General features: G+C 51.0%; 1 protein-coding gene across 1 annotated transcript in view; it reads right to left on the bottom strand.

The window, feature by feature from the left end:
• Positions 1 to 19,049, bottom strand: part of TNFRSF8 (TNF receptor superfamily member 8) — a gene marked incomplete at both ends in the record, with an annotated part of 59,454 nt that overhangs the window by 22,793 nt on the left and 17,612 nt on the right. Inside the window, 3 exons of the mRNA XM_080691289.1 lie at positions 298 to 388; positions 3,414 to 3,566; positions 6,421 to 6,537. Coding sequence (XP_080547415.1) covers positions 298 to 388; positions 3,414 to 3,566; positions 6,421 to 6,537 — 361 coding nt within the window. The remainder of the gene's footprint in view (positions 1 to 297; positions 389 to 3,413; positions 3,567 to 6,420; positions 6,538 to 19,049) is intronic.

Genomic DNA, 19,049 nt, shown 5'->3' with positions numbered 1-19,049 from the left:
GCAGCGGGGTCTCTAGAGAAGGGTCCTGGGCCCTGCCTCGGCGCCCAGCAGGTTGGCCGCGAGCTCGTGGGAGCCGGGGCGCGCCGCCTGGGCTTTCTGCATCTCCTGTGTGCACAGGGACACCCTGGAGGGCCTCCGGCGACTTGACAGTGGGCTTGTCAAAGAGGCACCCTGGAGTCCTAAGCCCCCAGAGGCTGACCCCACCTGTGCCCCGGCCAGCTGAGCCTGGCTACCCTGGGAGGTGTGACAGCCCCACGCAAAGGTCTCCTCTGAGGGGAAGAGGGGCCGGGGAGTCACCTGGCCGGCGTCTCGCAGTCTCCTGGGCTGGCGCAGTCAGGGCTGGTCCGTGGGGAAGGCAGTTCGCAGACAGTGTCCTTCTCTGCTGTGCCTGTGGGGAGGGGGACAGCAATGGCTTCAGAGCTGACACTAAGGGCCAGCCGGGCGTGGTGGTGCACCCTTGTAATCCCAGCATTCGGGAGACTGAGACAGGAGGATCGCGGTTCACGGACAGCCTCCGCTACTTAGGGAGGCCCTCTGCAACTCAGTGAGACCCTATTTCAAAATAAAGACTAAAAACTAGGGCAGGGGGTATAGCTCAGAGGTAAAATGCCCCTGGGTTCCATCCCCAGTACCACAAATAAATTAATTAATTAATTAATTAATTAAAAAAAAGAACTGACACCAAGGAGCCCAGAGTCTCTAGGAACAGACCCTCCACCACCGCAAGCCAGGGTCGCTGATGGCGTGCTCACAACATCCATGGTTAGAGGCTGGGGCTGCGAGACACCCCCCCCTCCCAGGAGGAGCTTAGGACCAGGCTGGGCCAGCCCTCTGTTGCATTCCTCCGGCCCTGATAGAGAGGTCAGGGATGGGCACTGTGCAGATAATGCGCCTACAATTCTGCACGGCATACAGTGAATTCTCCTCAAAGAGCAGGTGCTTCTCCCCGTCTGGAAGCCTGTCCCCTCACTTAGAAGGTGACCCCGTGGTAGGACTACGTTCAGAAGGTTTTGGTGGGGCTGGGCCTGCGCGATGCTACCTTCTGGATCTGCGGTGTGCTCGGGCGACTAGATCTAGGCTTGGCCTCAGACCCCGGCTTGCCTAGTCCCGGCTCTGTGCTCTTGGGCCAGTTTCCAACCATCTCTGGGCCTCCAATCCCTCGTGTGTAGACCGGGGTGGGTGCAGTCTGCCTAGTGGACATGGGCCATTTCGGGAGAGTCGGTGGATGCTCTTAGCAGGTGGTTTAGCTAATGAATTGAAAACATAAATTGCTTTCCATTTTACAACTGGAAACACTGTAGCCCTGAGAGCTGCCCTCCGGGAGAGTCCACAGGGGACTCCAGAAACTAACCAGGGTGGGCAGCCGAGGCAGGCCACTGGCAAAGCACTTCTAGCTAACAAATAAAACAGGAATCACATATGCCAGCCGAAATTTTCTGGAAGCAATATGTGTGTGTGTGTGTGTGTATACATATATACATACATATATATTTTTTGAGGGTCTGGGGGTGGAACCCAGGGGCATTCAACCTCCGAGTTATACCCCTATTCTATTTTTTATTCTTTATTTTGAAACAGGGTCTCACTGAGTTGCAGAGGGCCTCAGCTATTTAGCGAGCAGTCCTCCGGTCTCAGCCTCCCAAATGCTGGGATTGCAAGCGTGTGCCGCCACGCCTGGCTTGGAAGCAATATTTTTGTTTTGTTTTGCTTTGTTTTTTGATTTTGGGGTGTGTGTGTGTGTGTGTGTGTGTGTGTGTGTGTGATACTTGGGGTAGAACCCAGGGGCTTTTCTACCTCCAGGCTATACTCCCAGACCTATTTTATACTTTATTTGGAAACAGGGTCTCACTGAGTTGCTGAGAGCCTCACTAAGTAGCTGAGGCTGGCTTCGAACCTGCGCGATCCTCCTGTCTCAGCCTCCCAAGTACAGGGATTTCAAGTGTGCGTCACCACGCCCGGTTTAGAAGCAATATTTTATTTATTATTATTATTTTTTTTTTTTGGTGGTACTGGGGTTCCTGGAAACAGGGTCTCTTAAGCCAGCGCAGCTGGCTTCAAACCTGCGCAATCCTGTGTCCGCCTCCCAAGTGCGGGGATTACAAGCGTGCGCAGGTTCGAAGCCAGCCGCGCTGGCTTAAGAGACCCTCTTTCAAAATAAAAGTATAAAATAGTCTGGGAGTGTAGCCCAGAGGTAGAAGGGTTTTCAGGAACCCCAGTGCCACCAATAAATAAATAAATAAATAAATAAGAATAAAAAATAAAAAATAGGGCTGGGGGTATGGCTTGGAGGTAGAGCGCCCCTGGGTTCCATCCCCAGTTCTGCCAAAAAAAATTAAAATTAAATATAAAATAAAATAAAATACTAGGTCAGCAGGTTATTGATATGAAAATAATTGAGACGCTTTGTATTATTTTTCTCGTACTGATCTTTGAAATCCAGTGGGTACCACATAGTCACAGCACATCTCGACACGGGCCAGCCACAGGAAGCACTCAAGGCCAGAGGTGGACTGCGGTGCCTTCCAAGTTGTCCAGCCGGGATCCAGGACACCAAAGGGAGGCTCGGCGCCACCACCTGGCCATCTTGGGAATAGCAACCAGACAGCCCCGCTTCCATTAGCCGAAGGCTGTCCCAGTGAGCTGTCTGAACTTAGCCTATTTTTCTGAATCGGAAGGGCCCTCATGGCCTTCAAGTTACACCTTCTCGTTTGGCAGATGGGGAAACTGAGGCCCAGAGAGGAATGGGAACATGTCTCACAGATGGAAAGATTTGCAAATTCCCAGGTAGCTGACGCTAGACCAGAGCACTTTCCACTGAGCCACCCTGCCCACACTTGCCGCAGAAGGTTTTGCTAGTCCCATAGCAGGATGCGCTTCCGTGACCCAAGGAGAGAGCTGAGCAGATGTGAGCCCCAGCTCTGACCACCTGTCCCCAGAACATTCCACAAATACCCGCAAGCTGGGCGTGGTGGCGCACACTTGTCATCCCAGTACTTGGGAGGCTGGTACAGAAGGATCGCAGTTTCGTGGCCAGCCTCCGCTACTTAGTGAGGCCCTTTGTAACTTAGTGAGACTCTGTTTCAAAATTAAGAATAAAAACATTGGGCTGGGGGTGTAGCTTGGAGGTCGAATGCCCCTGGGTTCAATCCTGAGTACCGCAAAAAAAAAAAAAAAAAAAAAATTACATATATATCCACAGATAGCAGGTTTCTGTTTGGGGGTGTCAGACAGCATCTTCCTCAAGTCTTAAAGCGACCCAAGATTCCCCAGCCAGGCCTGTGCTGGCAAGGCGTGGAGGTCTCTCAAGATCCTGGCTTGCAAGGCGTGGGGGCAGGTGACCCAGACAGAGGAAGATACTGAACTGGGGGGCAGGGGGTGCAGCCCTGCTCCTGGGCTGGGGTGGGGACACCTACCTGGGGACTTGACGACCGTCCCTGGGGCGCAGACGGAGTGCTGGGAGCAGCGGGCGCAGGAGTTGGTGGCCGACGTGGCGCAGAACATGCCGGGCCGGCAGGCGCAGACGCGGGAGGAGTTCCAGGAGCACGGCGCCTTCTCCACGAGGTCGTCTGAGGGACACAGTGTTGGTAAAGATCATATGTTGGTAAGTATCCGCACAAGGAGTGCACAGCTCGACAGCACGAACAGATTTATTCGGGGATAAATCTGGGAGGAGGCGCCTGACGGGGGAGAGAGGCCACAAGAGTCAGGGGCCCTGCCTTACAGAAGAGGGGCTTCTTTTTTTTGGTGGTGCTGGGGATGGAACCCAGGGGCCTTCTACCTCCAGGCTACACTCCCAGACCTATTTTATATTTTATTTGGAAACAAGGTCTCTTAAACCAGCTGAGGCTGGCTTTGAACCTGCGCAATCCTCCTGTCTCAGCCTCCCAAGCCGGAATTAAGCGTGCGCCACCACGCCCGGCTGACTAGGGGCTTTTTAAGGGGTGTTAGGAGGGAGGGTAGTTACACAGTCATAACCTCCCCCCACTGGTGGTCTTGACAGGGACCAGCACAGGGAGATTTATGAGGCTGGGGGCAGGGGGATAGTTAGGGTCACTTTCCCGCCACTGCTGGAGATTTTTGTTATATATCTCCTCCAGCCAGGCCTCACAGCCAGGCCTCACAGTGCCCACTACAGAGCGGGGTCACAAGGAGGGGAGGGCCAGGGTCCGGGGAAGCCGGGGACAGTGGGCAGGGGGACACAGCGCTGCTTCAGCCTTCTGCCAAGCAAGGCAGCTGGCACGCTCCGCCCTTCCTCCTAGGGCATTCCTGGCAGGCGTGAGGATAAGCAGGCAGCTGGAGTCCAGCGACTTGGGAGGCTGAGACAGAATGATCACACGTTCAAGGCCAGCCTGACGATTTAGCAATATTCTATCACAAAATAAAAGGGGCTGGGGGCTGGATCCTTAGTCAATGCCCCTGGGTTGCGTCCCCAGTACTGGGGGAGATGAGCACAAAAGAGTTGGAGGAGCCGGGCGTGGTGGGCACGCTTGTAATCCCCGCACTTGGGAGGTGGAGACAGGAGGATCGCGCAGGTTCGAAGCCAGCCATGCTGGCTTAAGAGACCATGCTTCCAAATAAAAAATATAAAATAGGTCTGGGAGTGTAGCCCGGAGAAGGGTTCTATTCCCAGTATCACCAAAAAAAAATTAAAAAAAAAGAGTTGGAGGAAACTGAGATACATATTTCTGAGTGAAGGAACAGCTCAGGGAAAGCTTGAAAAACCTCTGTACTATGACTCCAGTGAATGTTCTAGAAAAGACAGGGCTCCGATGTATAAAAGTGGTAAAAGGGCCGAGGTTGCTGGGGCGGGGAAGTGGAGGCAGGAGGAGGTGCCGCGGGTCCTTAGGGCTGAGACACGGTGTGATGCTGCTACGGTGGTCACGCAGCACTGCCCTTCTGCCCGAACCCTAAATTGTGCAAAACCAAGCTGCTTAGAGAGGCTCTCAGCAACTCAGTGAGACCCTGATTCAAAGTAAAGAATAAAAAATAGGGCTGGGAGGCCGGGCGTGGTGGCGCACGCATGTAATCCCCGCGCTTGGGAGGCTGAGACAGGAGGATCGCGCAGGTTCGAAGCCAGCCTCAGCAACTTAGTGAGGCTCTCAGCAACTCAGTGAGACCCTGTTTCCAAATAAAGTATAAAGTAGGTCTGGGAGTATAGCCCGGAGGTAAAAAGTCTCTGAGTTCCACCCCCAGTACCACCCCCCCGAAAAATTAAAAGTTAAAATTAAAATATTAGCCGGGCATGGTGGCTCACGCTTGTAACCCCCGTTCTTGGGAGGCGGAGACAGGAGGATCACGCAGGTTCAAAGCCAGCCGCGCTGGCTTAAGAGACCCTGTTTCCAAATAAAAAATAATATATTAAAAAAATAGGTCTGGGAGTGTAGCCCGGAGGTAGAAGGGTTTCCAGGAACCCCAGTACCACCAAAAAAAAAAATTTTTTTTAATTTTAAATATATAACTTCACACTTCCTTTGAGCAGCTCTTCCTCCCATTGGTGCCTCCCAGTTGCTCTTTTTATTTTTTGTGGCACTAAAAATGGAACCCAGGGCGATTCTACCTCTAAGCTACACCCCCTGCCCTATTTTTTATTCTTTATTTTGAACCCGGATCTCACTGAGTTGCAGAGGACCTCACTAAGTAGCTGAGGCTGTCCGCAAACCGCGATCCTCCTGTCTCAGCCTCCCAAATGCTGGGATTATAAATGTGGCCACCACGCCTGGCTAATATTGCTCTTTATTATAATACCAATAGTACCAAAAGAAAATAAGGGCTAAGTTTCCTTAAAAAGACATGATCATCTCTCAAATTTCATCTCTCTTAGGGATAATAAATAAATGTACCGCACAATTCCTTTTTTTTTTTTTTTTTTTGGTGGTACTGGGGTTCCTGGAAGCCCTTCTCCCTCCGGGCTACACTCCCTATTTTATATTTTTTTTATTTGGAAACAGGGTCTCTTAAGCCAGCGCGGCTGGCTCCGAACCAGCGCGATCCTCCTGTCTCTGCCTCCCAAGCGTGGTGATTACAAGCGCGTGCCACCACGCCCCGCCTGGACCGCACAATTTTAATGTCCAACATACCTTTCGGTACACCTGTATAACCTGACTTGGACTTTTTTTTTTTTTTTTGCTATGCTATATTACAGCTTATAAAACTAGGCATACACATTTACTGTTTGGACCCTCAGATCCCTGGCTGCAGGGCGGGCATGAGGAACTACCCTTCCTGGGGATTGTGGGGTGGGGGAGCCAGAGGCTCTGAGCCGTATGAATGCAAACGATTACCCGTGATACCAACCCACAAATCCAGAGAGGTAAACTGAGGCACCAGGTGCTCAGAACCCACGCACCAAATCCCACCTCCCGGGTTCTCCTCTGAGGCCCCTTCAAGCTCCCGAAGTAGGGCAGAGAACGAGGCTCTTACCCCCTGAACAGCTCACGCAGGCCGTGCAGCGGCCGTCCCGGTTCACGTAGTAGTCGGGCTCACACCGCTTCCTGCAGTCTGCAGACCTCTGCGGGCACCGCCGCGTGGGGGACAGCCCTGGGGAAGGAAGCCGAGAAGGGCCAGGACAGGCAGCCTCAGCAAAGGCTTTGCTCATCAGCCCCAACCCTGAAACCCCACCCGGCTCCACCTGCAACCCCCCAACAGACCAGTACAATAGGGGCATTCTCCCTCTCGGCTACACTCCCAGCCCTATTTTATTTTTAATTTTGAATAAGGGTCTTACTAGGTTTGCCGAGGGTCTCAGTAAGTTGCTGAGGCTGGCTTGGAACCTGCGATCCTCCTGTCTCAGCCTCCCAAGTGCAGGGATTACCAGCGTGCACCAAGGCGCTTGGCTCTACCAGTTCAAGTCTAATGCTATGATGGAACATAATTTGTGGGGAAGAGCTGGGCTGGGGTTCCAGGATTGCCACTTGCCGATGGTGTGGCCTTGGGCGATGACAAGGACTTCATCACACTAAGTTAATAAGATCTGCCTCCTAGTGTTATGGGAAGGATTAAAGGGGCTCTGAAGATTAATGTGGATGAAGTGTCTGAGGTGACACTTACTGGGTCACACTCAGCACCCCGTAAGCACTGAGCACTGATTGGCTGTCATCGTTCCCAGCAAGGGTCCTGCTTCTCTGCAGGAATTGGGAGTCACAGGACTCAAGAGCCTGCGGCCCAGCCAGGCGTGCTGGCACACGCCTGTCACCCCAGTACTTGAGAGGCTGAGACAGGGGGATCGCAAGTTTGAGACCAGCCTCAGCAACTTGGCAAAGCCCCCAGCAACTTAGCTAGACCCTGTTTCAAAATAAAACAAGGTTGTGGGTGTGCCTTGGAGGTAGAACGCCCCCTGGACTCCCCAGTAACACAAAAGAAAAGAAAAAAAGGCTCATAAGAATCCTCCTCCTAAACTGGGCGTGGTGGCGCACCCTTGTAATCCCAGCATTCGGGAGGCTGAGACAGGAGGATCACAGTTCGCAGCCAGCCTCAGCTACTTAGTGAGGCCCTTTGCAACTCAGTGAGACCCTGTTCCAAAATAAAGAATGAAAAATAGGGCTGGGGGTGTAGCTTGGAGGTAGAATGCCCCGGGTTCTATCCCCAGTTCGAAAAAAAAAAAAAAAAAGAGTCCTCTTTCTCCTCCTCCAGTCGTGCCAGCCAGCCATCCCCACCTCCCGTTATACAAGAGTGGGGACACAGGAGTTGACTCTGACGGCAGGGGGCCAAAGAGGAGTGTGCACCCGGGACTCTGCGGGGTTTCAGCCTGTCCTGGCCCACACCATCCAGACACTTTCAGGCGGCCCAGAGTCTTCACAGCTTGCTTCCAGAATGAGCGCTTGAACCAGGCAGGCCAATCAGCAGCCTTCATCCTTCCCACCAATATAATTGGCTCAGGCTAGGCATGTGACCCCAACACCCAATTAGAGTACTTCCTCTTTCTCACCACTGTGATTGGCTTAGCATAGGCACATGACCCGCCCATGCCAGCCAATGAGCTCCAATGCTGAGAGTTTTCACAGCACTGTCCGGAAAGAGAACCTCCCCCCTTACTACTGGGTCATTTAAGCCGCGAGCTGTCCGGGTGCACAACAGGTGTGAGCCCGGGCACACTCCCACCTCAGGAGACACCTCAGGACAGCGGAGGCTGAAACCAGAGAGAAAGGGGCCTCTGAGAATAACACCAAATTCCCTAAATGGAGGACATCTCGTGACTTTTATTGTCCCCGTACTGTGTGTGTGTGTGTGTGTGTGTGTGTGTACCCGCCTGCACACCCTGCTGGGGATTGAAGGTTTGAGGGACATTCCACCTCTGAGCTACATCTCCCCAGTCCTTTTTATTTTACTTGGAAACAGGATCTCGCTCAATTGCTGAGGGCCTAAGTTGCTAAGGCTGGTTTCGAACCTGCCATCCTCCTGTCTCAGCCTCCCACATACGGGGATTACTGGCCTGCACCACCACCCCCGGCTCTTCATGTCTTGTTTGGGCCCAAGTAGAATTAGGTCTCTTAGTTACAACCACCAAAATATAGTTAAAACAACTAAAATCACCTAGACCAGGAGCTTCCGGCATTTCCGTGACCCTAGTCATTCTATGGACACTAAGCAGAATTATTACTATAAACTTAAAATATAGGATTAAGCTAGGCATGGTGGTGTGTGCCTGGACTCTCAGAACTCCAGAGTCTGAGATAAAAGTCTTGCAGGTTCGCCGGGCGTGGTGGCGCACGCTTGTCATCCCCGCGCTTGGGAGGCAGAGACAGGAGGATCGCACTGGTTTGGAGCCAGCCTCGCTGGCTTAAGAGACCCTGTTTCCACATAAAGTTAAAAAATAGGTCTGGGAGTGTAGCCCGTGGGAGTGTAGCCCGGAGGTAGAAGGGCTTCCAGGAACCCCAGTACCACCAAAAAAAAAAAAAAAAAAAGTCTTGCAGGTTCAAGGCCAGCCTCGGCAATTTAGCAAGACCTTATCTCAAAATAAAAAATAAAAGGGCCAAGGATGTAATCTCAGAGGTAGAACATCCTGGATTCAATCCCCAGTACCGCAAAAATCAATCAATCAACCAGTCAATAAGATTAAAGCTGTGCACGCCTAAAATCCCAGTACTTGTGAAACTGAAACAGGCAGATCGCAGGTTTGAGGCCAGCCTGACAATTTAGCAACCCCTCAGCATCTTAGCAAGAGCCTGTTTCAATTTGTGTGTGTGTGTGTGTGTGTGTGTGTGTGTGTTACTGAGGGCAGAACCCAGGGGCTTTTCTGCCTCTGGGCTGTACTCCCAAATCTATTTTATACTTTATTTGGAAACAGGGTCTCACCAAGTTGCCGAGAGCCTCACTCAGTAGCCAAGGCTGGCTTCGAACCTGTGCGATCCTCCTGCCTCAGCCTCCCAAGTGCTGGGATTACAAGCGTGCGCCACCATGCCCGGCTCAAAATTTTTTGAAAATGAAAATTAAGAGAGGGCTGGGAGTATAGCTCAGAGGTAGAATCCCGTGGGTTCAATCCTTCAATCCTTAGTATAGGAAGAGAGAGAGAGAGAGAGAGAGAGAGAGAGAGAGAGAGAGAGGGAACGAACCTACAAACCTACCTAGGTTCAATCCCTAGTACCACAATACATGCATAAATAAAATATAAGGTTACAATGAAACCCATTAATACTGAAATATAATTACCAAAACATTAAGCAAAATAAAATATAGTTATAGGCTCATTAAAATAAATGAACCCATTCAGGGTCCCCGTCCCCTCAAATCCCCCCTTGGGTGCCCATGGACTGTGGGGTCAGAGCCCCTGCTCTGCTGACCTAGCCGGGCATGATGGCACGCTTGGAATCCCAGTACTTGGGAGGCTGAGACAGCAGGAGTATCCAAGTTCCTAGCCAGCCTCAGCTACTTAGTGAGGCCCTCTGCACTTAATGAGACCTTGTTTCCAAATAAATAATTAAATAGGTCTGGGAGGATAGCTCGGAGGTAGAAAAGCCCTTGGGTTCCATTCTCAGTACCACAAAAAAAAAAAAAAAAAAATAGGAGCCAGGCGTGGTGGCGCACGCTTGTAATCCCCACGCTTGGGAGGCTGAGACAGGAGGATCGCACAGGTTCGAAGCCAGCCTCAGCTACTTAGTGAGGCTCTCAGCAACTCAGTGAGACCCTGTTTTCAAATAAAATAGAAAATAGGTCTGGGAGTATAGCCCTGAGGTAGAAAGCCCCTGGGTTCCACCTCCGGCACCACCAAAAAAATAAAAAATAGGACTGGGGGTGGAGATCAGAGGTAGAAAGCCCCTGGGTTTAATCCTCAGCACCACAAAATATAATAATAAAAATAAAATAGGTCTGAGGGTATAGTCCAAAAGTAGAAGGCCCCTGGGTTCCAATCCCAGTACCACACACACACAAAAAAAAGATAAAAAGATAAAAGAAATACTCCTCTCCCTCTGTTACAGTCAAAGCCTCACTGCCTCAGACACTCGTTTGGGACCTCTGATCACAACCATCAAAGGCACACGCACCTCGCCCTCTGTACCGAACTCTGTCGTAATCTCATTTATTTATGAGCTACATCTTTTTCGTTTCTTTTCTTTTCTTTTCTTTCTTTTTTTTTTTTTTTTGTGGTGCTGTAGATGGAACCCAGGGGTTATTCTACCTCTGAGCTACACCTCCAGCCCTGTTTTGTTTTGTTTTGTTGAAACAGGGTCTCACTAAGTTGCGGAGGGCCTCGGTAAGTAACTGAAGCTGTCCTAGAACCCAGATCCTCCTGTCTCGGCCTCCCAAGCACTGGGATTATAAGCGTGCATCGCCACGCCCGGCTGAGCTCCATCTCCTTAGAGTCCGGGTCCTCAGCAAGACGGTCAGCTTCCTCAGGGCGGGTTTTCCCATTTCCACTCTGCCCGGATTCCTCTATCACCAGGCCTGGTGCGTACTTAATGAATACATGTTCTGCCGACCTCTTTAATGCCCACTCCCCGGCCTGGCATTCCCAGGTCTCATTTTCTAGCCCCAGCCCCTGGTCTGGCAGGATCGTGCGTGGTTCAATTCCTACACTCTCTCCTTCAGTCACGCTGCACACGTCAATCTTCTAACGCCCCCATATGTCCTGAGCTAAATTGTGTCCCCCAGAGAAGACACACTGGAACCCCAGCCCCCAGAACCTCAGAATGTGACCACGTTTGGAGACGGGTTTTGTTCAGGATTGATCAAGTTAAAATGAGGTCATTAGTGTGGGCCTTAATCCGCTCTGACTGATGTCCTTACGAGAAGGGAGATTTGGACACAGAGACAGTCATGCACGCCGGGAGAACGGCACGTGAAGATTGGCGTTCCGCTGTCACAAGCCAAGACACTAGCAGAGGCGAGGAGAAAGGCCAGATCCTTCCCCAGCGCCTGCGGAGGGAGCCCCGCCCCGCCAAGGCTGGGATCCAGGACTCCAGCCTCCAGACCCAGAGACAGCACACTGCTGGTATTTAAGCCGAGCTTCGTCTGTGCGCTTTGCTCCAGCTGCCTGAGCCAACACAGATGTGCCTTGTGCCGGCTCAGAGGCCGCTCCAGCTGCATCTGCTGGAAAGCTTTGCATCCAGTGAGGTCAGGATGAACAATGATGTCCTCATGGAACCTTCCTGATCGTCTGCCATTTGATTTTATCTTGAAACAGGGCCTCACCAAGATGCTGAGAGCCTCACTAAGTTGCTAAGCTTGACCTTGAACCTGAGATCCTCCTGTCTCAGCCTCCCAAGTACAGGGATTACAGACCTGTGTCATCACACACTGCTTGGAAGCTACTTTGAAAATACCCCGCTCCCCCAAGACGTTCTGACTCCCAGAGCCCCTAGTTTCTCATTGCAATGACTTTCTTGAGAATACACTTTTTTTATGGTTGTGGTGGTACTAGGGATTGAACCCAGGAGCATTCTACCTCCAAGCTACACCCCCAGCCCGATTTTTTATTTCTAATTTAAAAACAGGTCTCACTAAGTTTCTGAGAGCCTCACTAAGTTGCAAAGTCTGGCTTTGAACCCGTGATCCTCCTGTCTCAGCCTCCCAAGTACTGGGATTACAGGCGTGTGCCACTATGCCCGGTGATAACACACTTTGATTGGCTGCCCTCTCTTTCCCGGGGTTACCTCTCTACTCCCCTCTGTTTCCAGGGGTCGCCCACCCTCCCCAATGAACGGCTTCAATCACCATCTCCAAGTGTGTGGGTCAGTTTGCTGGGGCTGCCATGACAGTGCTGTGGTTTGAACGTGTCTGTCCAAAAGCTCATGTGTTGAACACTTGTCTGGCAATAGTATTTGGAGCTGGGTGTGGTGGTGCACACCTGAAATCCCCAGTACTTGGGAGGATGAGACAGGAGGATCACAGGTTCTCTGTCAGGGTCAGCAACTTAGTAAGACCTTGTTTTTTCGTTTTTTGGTGCGTGCGTGCGTGCGTGTGTGTGTGTGTGTGTGTGTGTGTGTGTGTGTGTGTTACTGGGGGTGGAAGCCAGGGTCTTTTCTACCTCCGGGCTATACTCCCAGACATATTTTATACTTTATTTGGAAACAGGGTCTCCCTAAGTTGCTGAGAGCCCCACTAAGAAGCCAAGGCTGGCTTCGAACCTGTGCAATCCTCTCGTATCAACCTCCCAAGCACTGGGATTACAAGTGTGCGCCACCACGCCTGGCTAGACCTTGTTTGAAAAGAAAAATTTAAATAGGGTTGGGGATGTGGCTTGGAGGTAGAATGCTTCTGGGTCTAATCTCCAGTACCAAATATATATGAATTTTTTGGAGGTACTAGGGATGGAACCCAGGGGCATTCTACCTCTGAACTACACCCCAGTCAAACTTTTTATTCTTTATTTGAAACAGGGTCTCACTAAGTTGCAAAGGACTTCACTAAGTAGCTGAGGCTGTCCACAAACTGAGATCCTCCTGTCTCAGCCTCCCAAATGCTGGGATTACAAGCATGCGCCACCATGCCCAGCTTATATATATGAATTTTAATATATATAATGTGTATATATTTTAAATATATATATATATATATATATATATATATATATATATATATATATAGTGTTTGAAGGTGGGGTTATGGGAGGTAACTAAGATTCGGTGAGATCATGTCAGTGGGGCCTCCATGACCGCATTGATGGCTCTGTTGAAAGAGGAAAAGACTTTGGATAGAAGGCTTATTCTGAGTCAGACATGGTGGTGCACATTGTAATCCCAGGATTTTGGTAGACTGAGACAGGATAGCAGGTTTTGGACAGCCTCAGCAATTTAGTAAGGCCCTTTGCAACTTGGTGAGACCCTATTTCAAACTAAAGAATAAAAATAGGGCTGGGGTGTAGCTCGGAGGTCGAATGCCCCTGGTTCCATCCTCAGTACTGAAAAAAAAAAAAAAAAGAATGCCCACTCTGTCTCTCTGTGACAATCCCACCATGTCACCACACAAGAAGACTCTCACCAGATGCCTTGAAACCATGCTGTTGACTGCCCAGCCTCCAAAAGCAAGTACCAGATAAGCCTCTGTTCTGTATGCACCACACAGTCTGTGGCGCTCAGCTACAGTAACAGAAAATGGACTATGATAACGCACCACGGACTGCGTAGAGTTCACAGAAGCACCCACGTTTATCTTCTCCAGTCCTGGAGGCCAGGAGTCTGCGTCCAAGCTTGGCAGGGCTGGCTTCCTGTGGGGCTTCTCTCTCTTCACTTGCAAATCCCCTAGCTGTTTCTCCTGTGTCCTCTAATGGTCTTGTCTCTGTCTGTGTCTGTGTCCCAATTTCTTCTTAAAAGGACACTATCAAATTGGGTTAGGGCCCATCCTAGTTACTTTATTTTAGCCTAATTACCTCTTGAAAGACCTTCTCCCAGCCAGGCGTGGTGGCGCACACTTGTAATCCCTGTACTTGGGAGGCTGAGACAGGATGATCTCAGGTTCACAGCCATCCTCAGCTACTTAGGGAGGCCCTCTGCAACTTAGTGAGACCCTGTTTCAAAATAAAGAATAAAAATTGGTCTGGGAGTGTAGCTCGGAGATAAAATGCTCCTGGGTTTAATCCCCAAAAAGAAAGACCCTCTCCCCAGATACACTCACATTTGGAGGTATGGGGCTTCAACATGTGAATTAGTGTGGGGGACACAGTACATCCTGTAATGGTCTACTTCTGGGGGACTCCAACTGTGATGCCCCTTTTCTTACAAGCAAGCAGATGAAAAAGCATCATACCCGGCATAATATCTGTCTTATTGAGACTGAACTTTGAGGGGGAAATTATATTTGTCTTCCCATGGTGGTGCCTAGCAGAGCACAAATGCTCAGGAAAGATGGATGGATGGATAGATGGATGGATGAATGGATGGATGGATGGATGGATGAGTGAATGGGTGGGTGGATGGATAGATGGATAGGTAAGTGGATGAGTGGGTAGATGGATGGATGGATTGATGGATGAATGGATGGGTGGATGGATGGATGGATGGATAGGTAAGTGGATGAGTGGGTGGATGGATGAATGGATGGATGTAGTTATAGTTTGGATCTAGAATGTTCCCTAAAAGAGCTCATATATTGGTACTGGTAAAAACATTCAGAGGTGATATAATTGAATCATGTGGCTGCTAATTTCATCAATATATAAATCCATTGATGGGTTAAGAGATATAATGGTGGTATGATAGGCAGATAGGGTATGGCTGGAGGAGGTAGGTCATAAATATATATGGGTGGAAATATATATATCTACACACATATGTATATATAGTATGTATGTGTGTGTGTGTGTGTGTATGTGTGTGTGTGTGTATATATATATATATTTGCAACCCCATTTTGCTCTGTTTTCCTTCACCATCCTCTGAGATGTGATCTGGACTAACATGAACTGAAATCTCCACAACTGTGAGCAAATAAATCTTCCTTCCTCTAAGTGGTATTTTGGGTCACAGCAGTGTAAATGCTGACTGTGACAAATGGATGGATGAGTGAGTAAATTGGCGAGTGGGAGGTAGATGGATAGATGATGAATGAATGGTAGAGAGTGGATGGATGGATGGATGGATGGATAAGTGAAAGGGTGGGTGGGTGGGTGGGTAGATGGATAGGTAAGTGGATGGATGGATGGATGGATGGATAGATGAGTAGGTAAGCTGGGCATGGTGGCACACTCTTGTAATCCTAGCATTGGGGAGGCTGAGACAGGAGGATCATGGTTCGCGACCAGCCTCAGCTACTTAGTGACGCCCTTTACAACTCAGTGAGACCCTGTTTCAAAATAAAGAACAAAAACTAGGGCTGAGGGTGTAGCTTGGAGGTAGAATGCCCCTGGGTTTTATCCCCAGCACCACACACACAAAAAGAGATAAATGGATAGGTAAGTAGATGGGTAGGTGGATTGATGGATAGATGATGGATGGATGATGGCTAGATGGATGGATAAGTAGCTGGGTGGGTGGATGGGTAGGTTGATAAATAGTTAAATGAATGGGTGGTGAATAGGTGGATGGATGGATGGATGGATGGATGGATAAGTGGGTGGGTGGATGGATAGTTGGGTGGATGGATAGTTAAGTGGATGGATGGATGATGGATGGATGGATGATGGATGAATGGATGGTTTCTCCCTGCTCATAGATGGCTTTTCCTCCCTCTGGGCACTCACCCCTTCTCCTCTGATCTCTATCTTAGCATAACTCTCTTTGAAGTTATCAGATATACGAAAGTATGTCACCTCCTCTCCTAGTGGGCAGCTCCTAGGAATCAGGCCACGGTCTTCCTCACCCCATGGGATCCTGTATAAATGGCACTGGCCAGTTCCAATTCCCTCTCCTCATTCCTCTTTCCTCCTTTCCACCCCCCCCCACACTTCTTCCTACGCAGATAACCATGGTGAACGTTTTGTGCTGAAATAAAGACAAGACTGGGGTGAACCAGTTTGGGGACAGACAGGAGAGTGGCAGGTCTGACTTCAGCAGAAGGAGGTGCTGGGGAACAAGGGTAACTTGAACCCCCAGGAAAACCTCAGCTCCCGAAACAGGTTGAGACATCCACCCAACCCCAAACAAGCCACGCTTACTGCGAAACTCTTGGGAAAAACCCAGGCAGGCCTTCCCGTGTGGAGTCAGCCTAGTGTGTGCGTGTGTGGGGGGGGGGTTCCAGGATCACAGTGTAGACTAGGAAGGGGCGTGGGCCCCTCGGGACATGCTCTCCTGCACCCCACCACCATCACCACCAAGGGCAGCGGCCTGGGGCCGGCACCAGTGGAGAGGAGCTCGGGACATCTCGCTAGATGCCGTTCTCATGCTACTCGAGGAGCTGTTGGGAAAGGGACCGTCAAGCACACGGCACGCTCCGTCGGTGTCGACGGTGGTCCTTGTTATGAGACAGGGAGAAGCTCCCTGTCACCGAGATATAAGCAAAGGAAAGGGAAATGGCTGTCAGGAGCGTTCAAAAAGCATTGCAAGCCAGGTGTGGTGACACTCGCCTCTGATCCCAGTACTTGGGAGGCTGACACAGGAGGATCGTGGAGTTGAGGGCAGCCTCAGCAACTTAGTGAGACCCTCCGCAACTCAGTGAAACTGTTTCGAAAAAAATAGTATAGGGGTGGGGTATAGCTCGGAGGTATAATGCACCTGGTCCAATTCCCGGTACTGCAAAAGAAAAAGAGAGGCGAAGACAGAGAGAAGAGAAAAGAAAGGGAAATAGAAGGAAGGGAGGAAGGGAGGAAGGGAAGAGAAAGGAAAGGAAGAAAGAGAAGAGAAGAGAAGAGAAGAGAAGAGAAGAGAAGAGAAGAGAAGAGAAGAGAAGAGAAGAGAAAGCGGGCATTACAAGCCCAGGTGAGGGAAGGGACCAAAGGCATCAACCTCTGAGCCCCAAAGGGCCCGGCTTCCTTCCTCCACCACCCGCCCACGCGCGAACCCTGCCGCACGGCTGAGCGCCGATTGCAGAGAGCAGGCAAAATGTCAGAAATTTCCCCAAAAGACAGAGGGCGGGGCTTTTGTGGGGTTTTCATTTTTCCTCTATGGCTTGCCCGGAAGCCAGGGTCAATAAAACTCCAGCAAAATGCCCCGCCCACCACACGGGAATGGGGTGCTCAGCCACACTCTGGGCTGGGGCTACTTCCCAGAGGGGAAGTAGGGGGGAGCCCCGTCTTCCTTAGTCACAGCTTCTACATGGAAGGAGCCTGGGATTCACCATGTCTCTCTCTTCAGACGCCCCATCAAGGCTGGAGTTGAAGGGGATGGAGGAGGGTGGGAAGGAGTTCTCTTTCTCCCTGTGGCTGGGGCCGCAGGTCCCATGGGAAGTCACAGAGCGCTAGGGGCCACGCCCATCCCAAAGGGGAAGAATGAAAACCCCATCGAGGGGGCCTGGGGAGAAGCACATGGGAGCCAGCCCCCGGCACTGGGCTGGCAAGGGAAGGCTCCCTGGAGGAAGCAGGGCTGGGGCTGCAGCAGGTAGAGGCGATGGGAGAGGGCGTCCCAGGTAGGGACGGGCAAGCCCAAGGAAGAAAGATCTGGAAAGGTTGGAAGTGTCCTTGCTATGAGAGCAAGCAATAAACACTGGATGGTGGGTGGATGGATGATGCATGGATAGATGGATGGATGGATGGATGGATGATGGATGAATGGATGGATGGTGGATGGATGGATGGAAAGTAGATGGATGGATAGACACATGGTAGGTGGGTAGATTGGTGGATAGATGGATGGATGGATGGATGAGAGATGGATAGATGGATGCATGGTGGATGGGTAGATGGGTGGATGGATGGATAGAAGGATGGGTGGGTGGGTGAATGGGTGGATGGATAATGGATAGATGGATGGATGGGTGGATAGATAGATGGATAGATGAATGGATAGATGGGTGGGTATATGGAAAGGCAGAAGGAGGAACAGATGAGAAGGAGGATGAGCAGACAGATGGGAACTGATGGGAGGGTAACTGGAGGGAGATTCTCTGGACTGAACTGAGCCGCCCACGGTGCATAGGCTGAAGCCCTAACCTTCAATGTGACTGCATTTGAAGATGAGGATTTTAGGGGGTAATTAAGGTTAATGTGGTCATAAGGGTGGAGCCCTAATCACACAGGATTGGTGGCTTTATGAGAAAGAGAGAGAGAGAGCGAGAGAGAGAGAGAGAGGGTGCCTATGAGCAGGCAGCTGGCCTTGAGCCAGGAGGAAGCCCTCACCAGATACCAAGTCCTGCTGGAACCTTGTTCCTGGCCCTTCCAGACTCAAAAAGCCAAGGAAAACAGGTGGCTGTGGCTTACACCACCCCATCTGCAGTGTTCCGTCATGGCAGCCCAAGCAGACCAACCCAAGTGAACAGGGGCTGGCGTGGGGGCGGATGGGCAGGGGACGAGAGGGGACAGGGAGGGCTGGATGGGGCCACATTCAGTCCCCAGCACTGAACACAGCGTGAGGAGCCTCCTGACATCAACCCAAATCAACACAAAACCTAAATAAGGCAAGAGAGGCCAATAAAGTTCTGCTCCTTCCCCAGTGACTACTTTGAATTTTCTTTGGGAATAGTAACCATCAAATTCTCTCCCAAAACACTTCCCTCTATCCTCTGGTGGCCTGTGCATGGCTTCGGTCCAAATCTCCAGGGGAAGTAAGGAGGCTCCGGGTCTAGGGACGGGCTCTGGCCACCTGCATCTGTGGCCTGCATCTGTGGCCAGTCACCGCCCTCCAGACAGTGCAGACAGGCTTAAGGAACGGGCAGATAACCCGCCTCCGCGCCCCCAGGAAGCCCCCCAGACGGCACGCCCACATCCAGTATCCTGCCCTCCTCAAAGCGAGCAGCAGTGACAAGATACCAGCCACACGCAGAGACTGCCACGCCTCACGTCTCTCCTCCCCGTGACCACTCTGTTCCCGGAGGTCAGAGACCACAGAGCACCTTCATTCTTGTGCCCACCCATCTAAGGCCTCCGTAGGCGCCTCGGGACTTTTGAGGATAACCACAGGGGACCGAAATACCTCATGACCCCGTTCTAATTGCTCAGTTGCTCACTTCTTCGGGTCCAAGCATCATTTGGAGAATGTTCCAGAAGGATTTCCTGATAATCTCCCAGCAGTCATCGCTGCCCTGGGGGC

This window comes from Muscardinus avellanarius, assembly GCF_963383645.1.
Source record: "Muscardinus avellanarius genome assembly, chromosome: 3".
In the NCBI taxonomy this organism is placed as follows: domain Eukaryota; kingdom Metazoa; phylum Chordata; class Mammalia; order Rodentia; family Gliridae; genus Muscardinus; species Muscardinus avellanarius.
The sequence above is the reverse complement of the archived record's forward strand: the minus strand, read 5'-3'. Positions and strand labels throughout refer to the sequence as shown.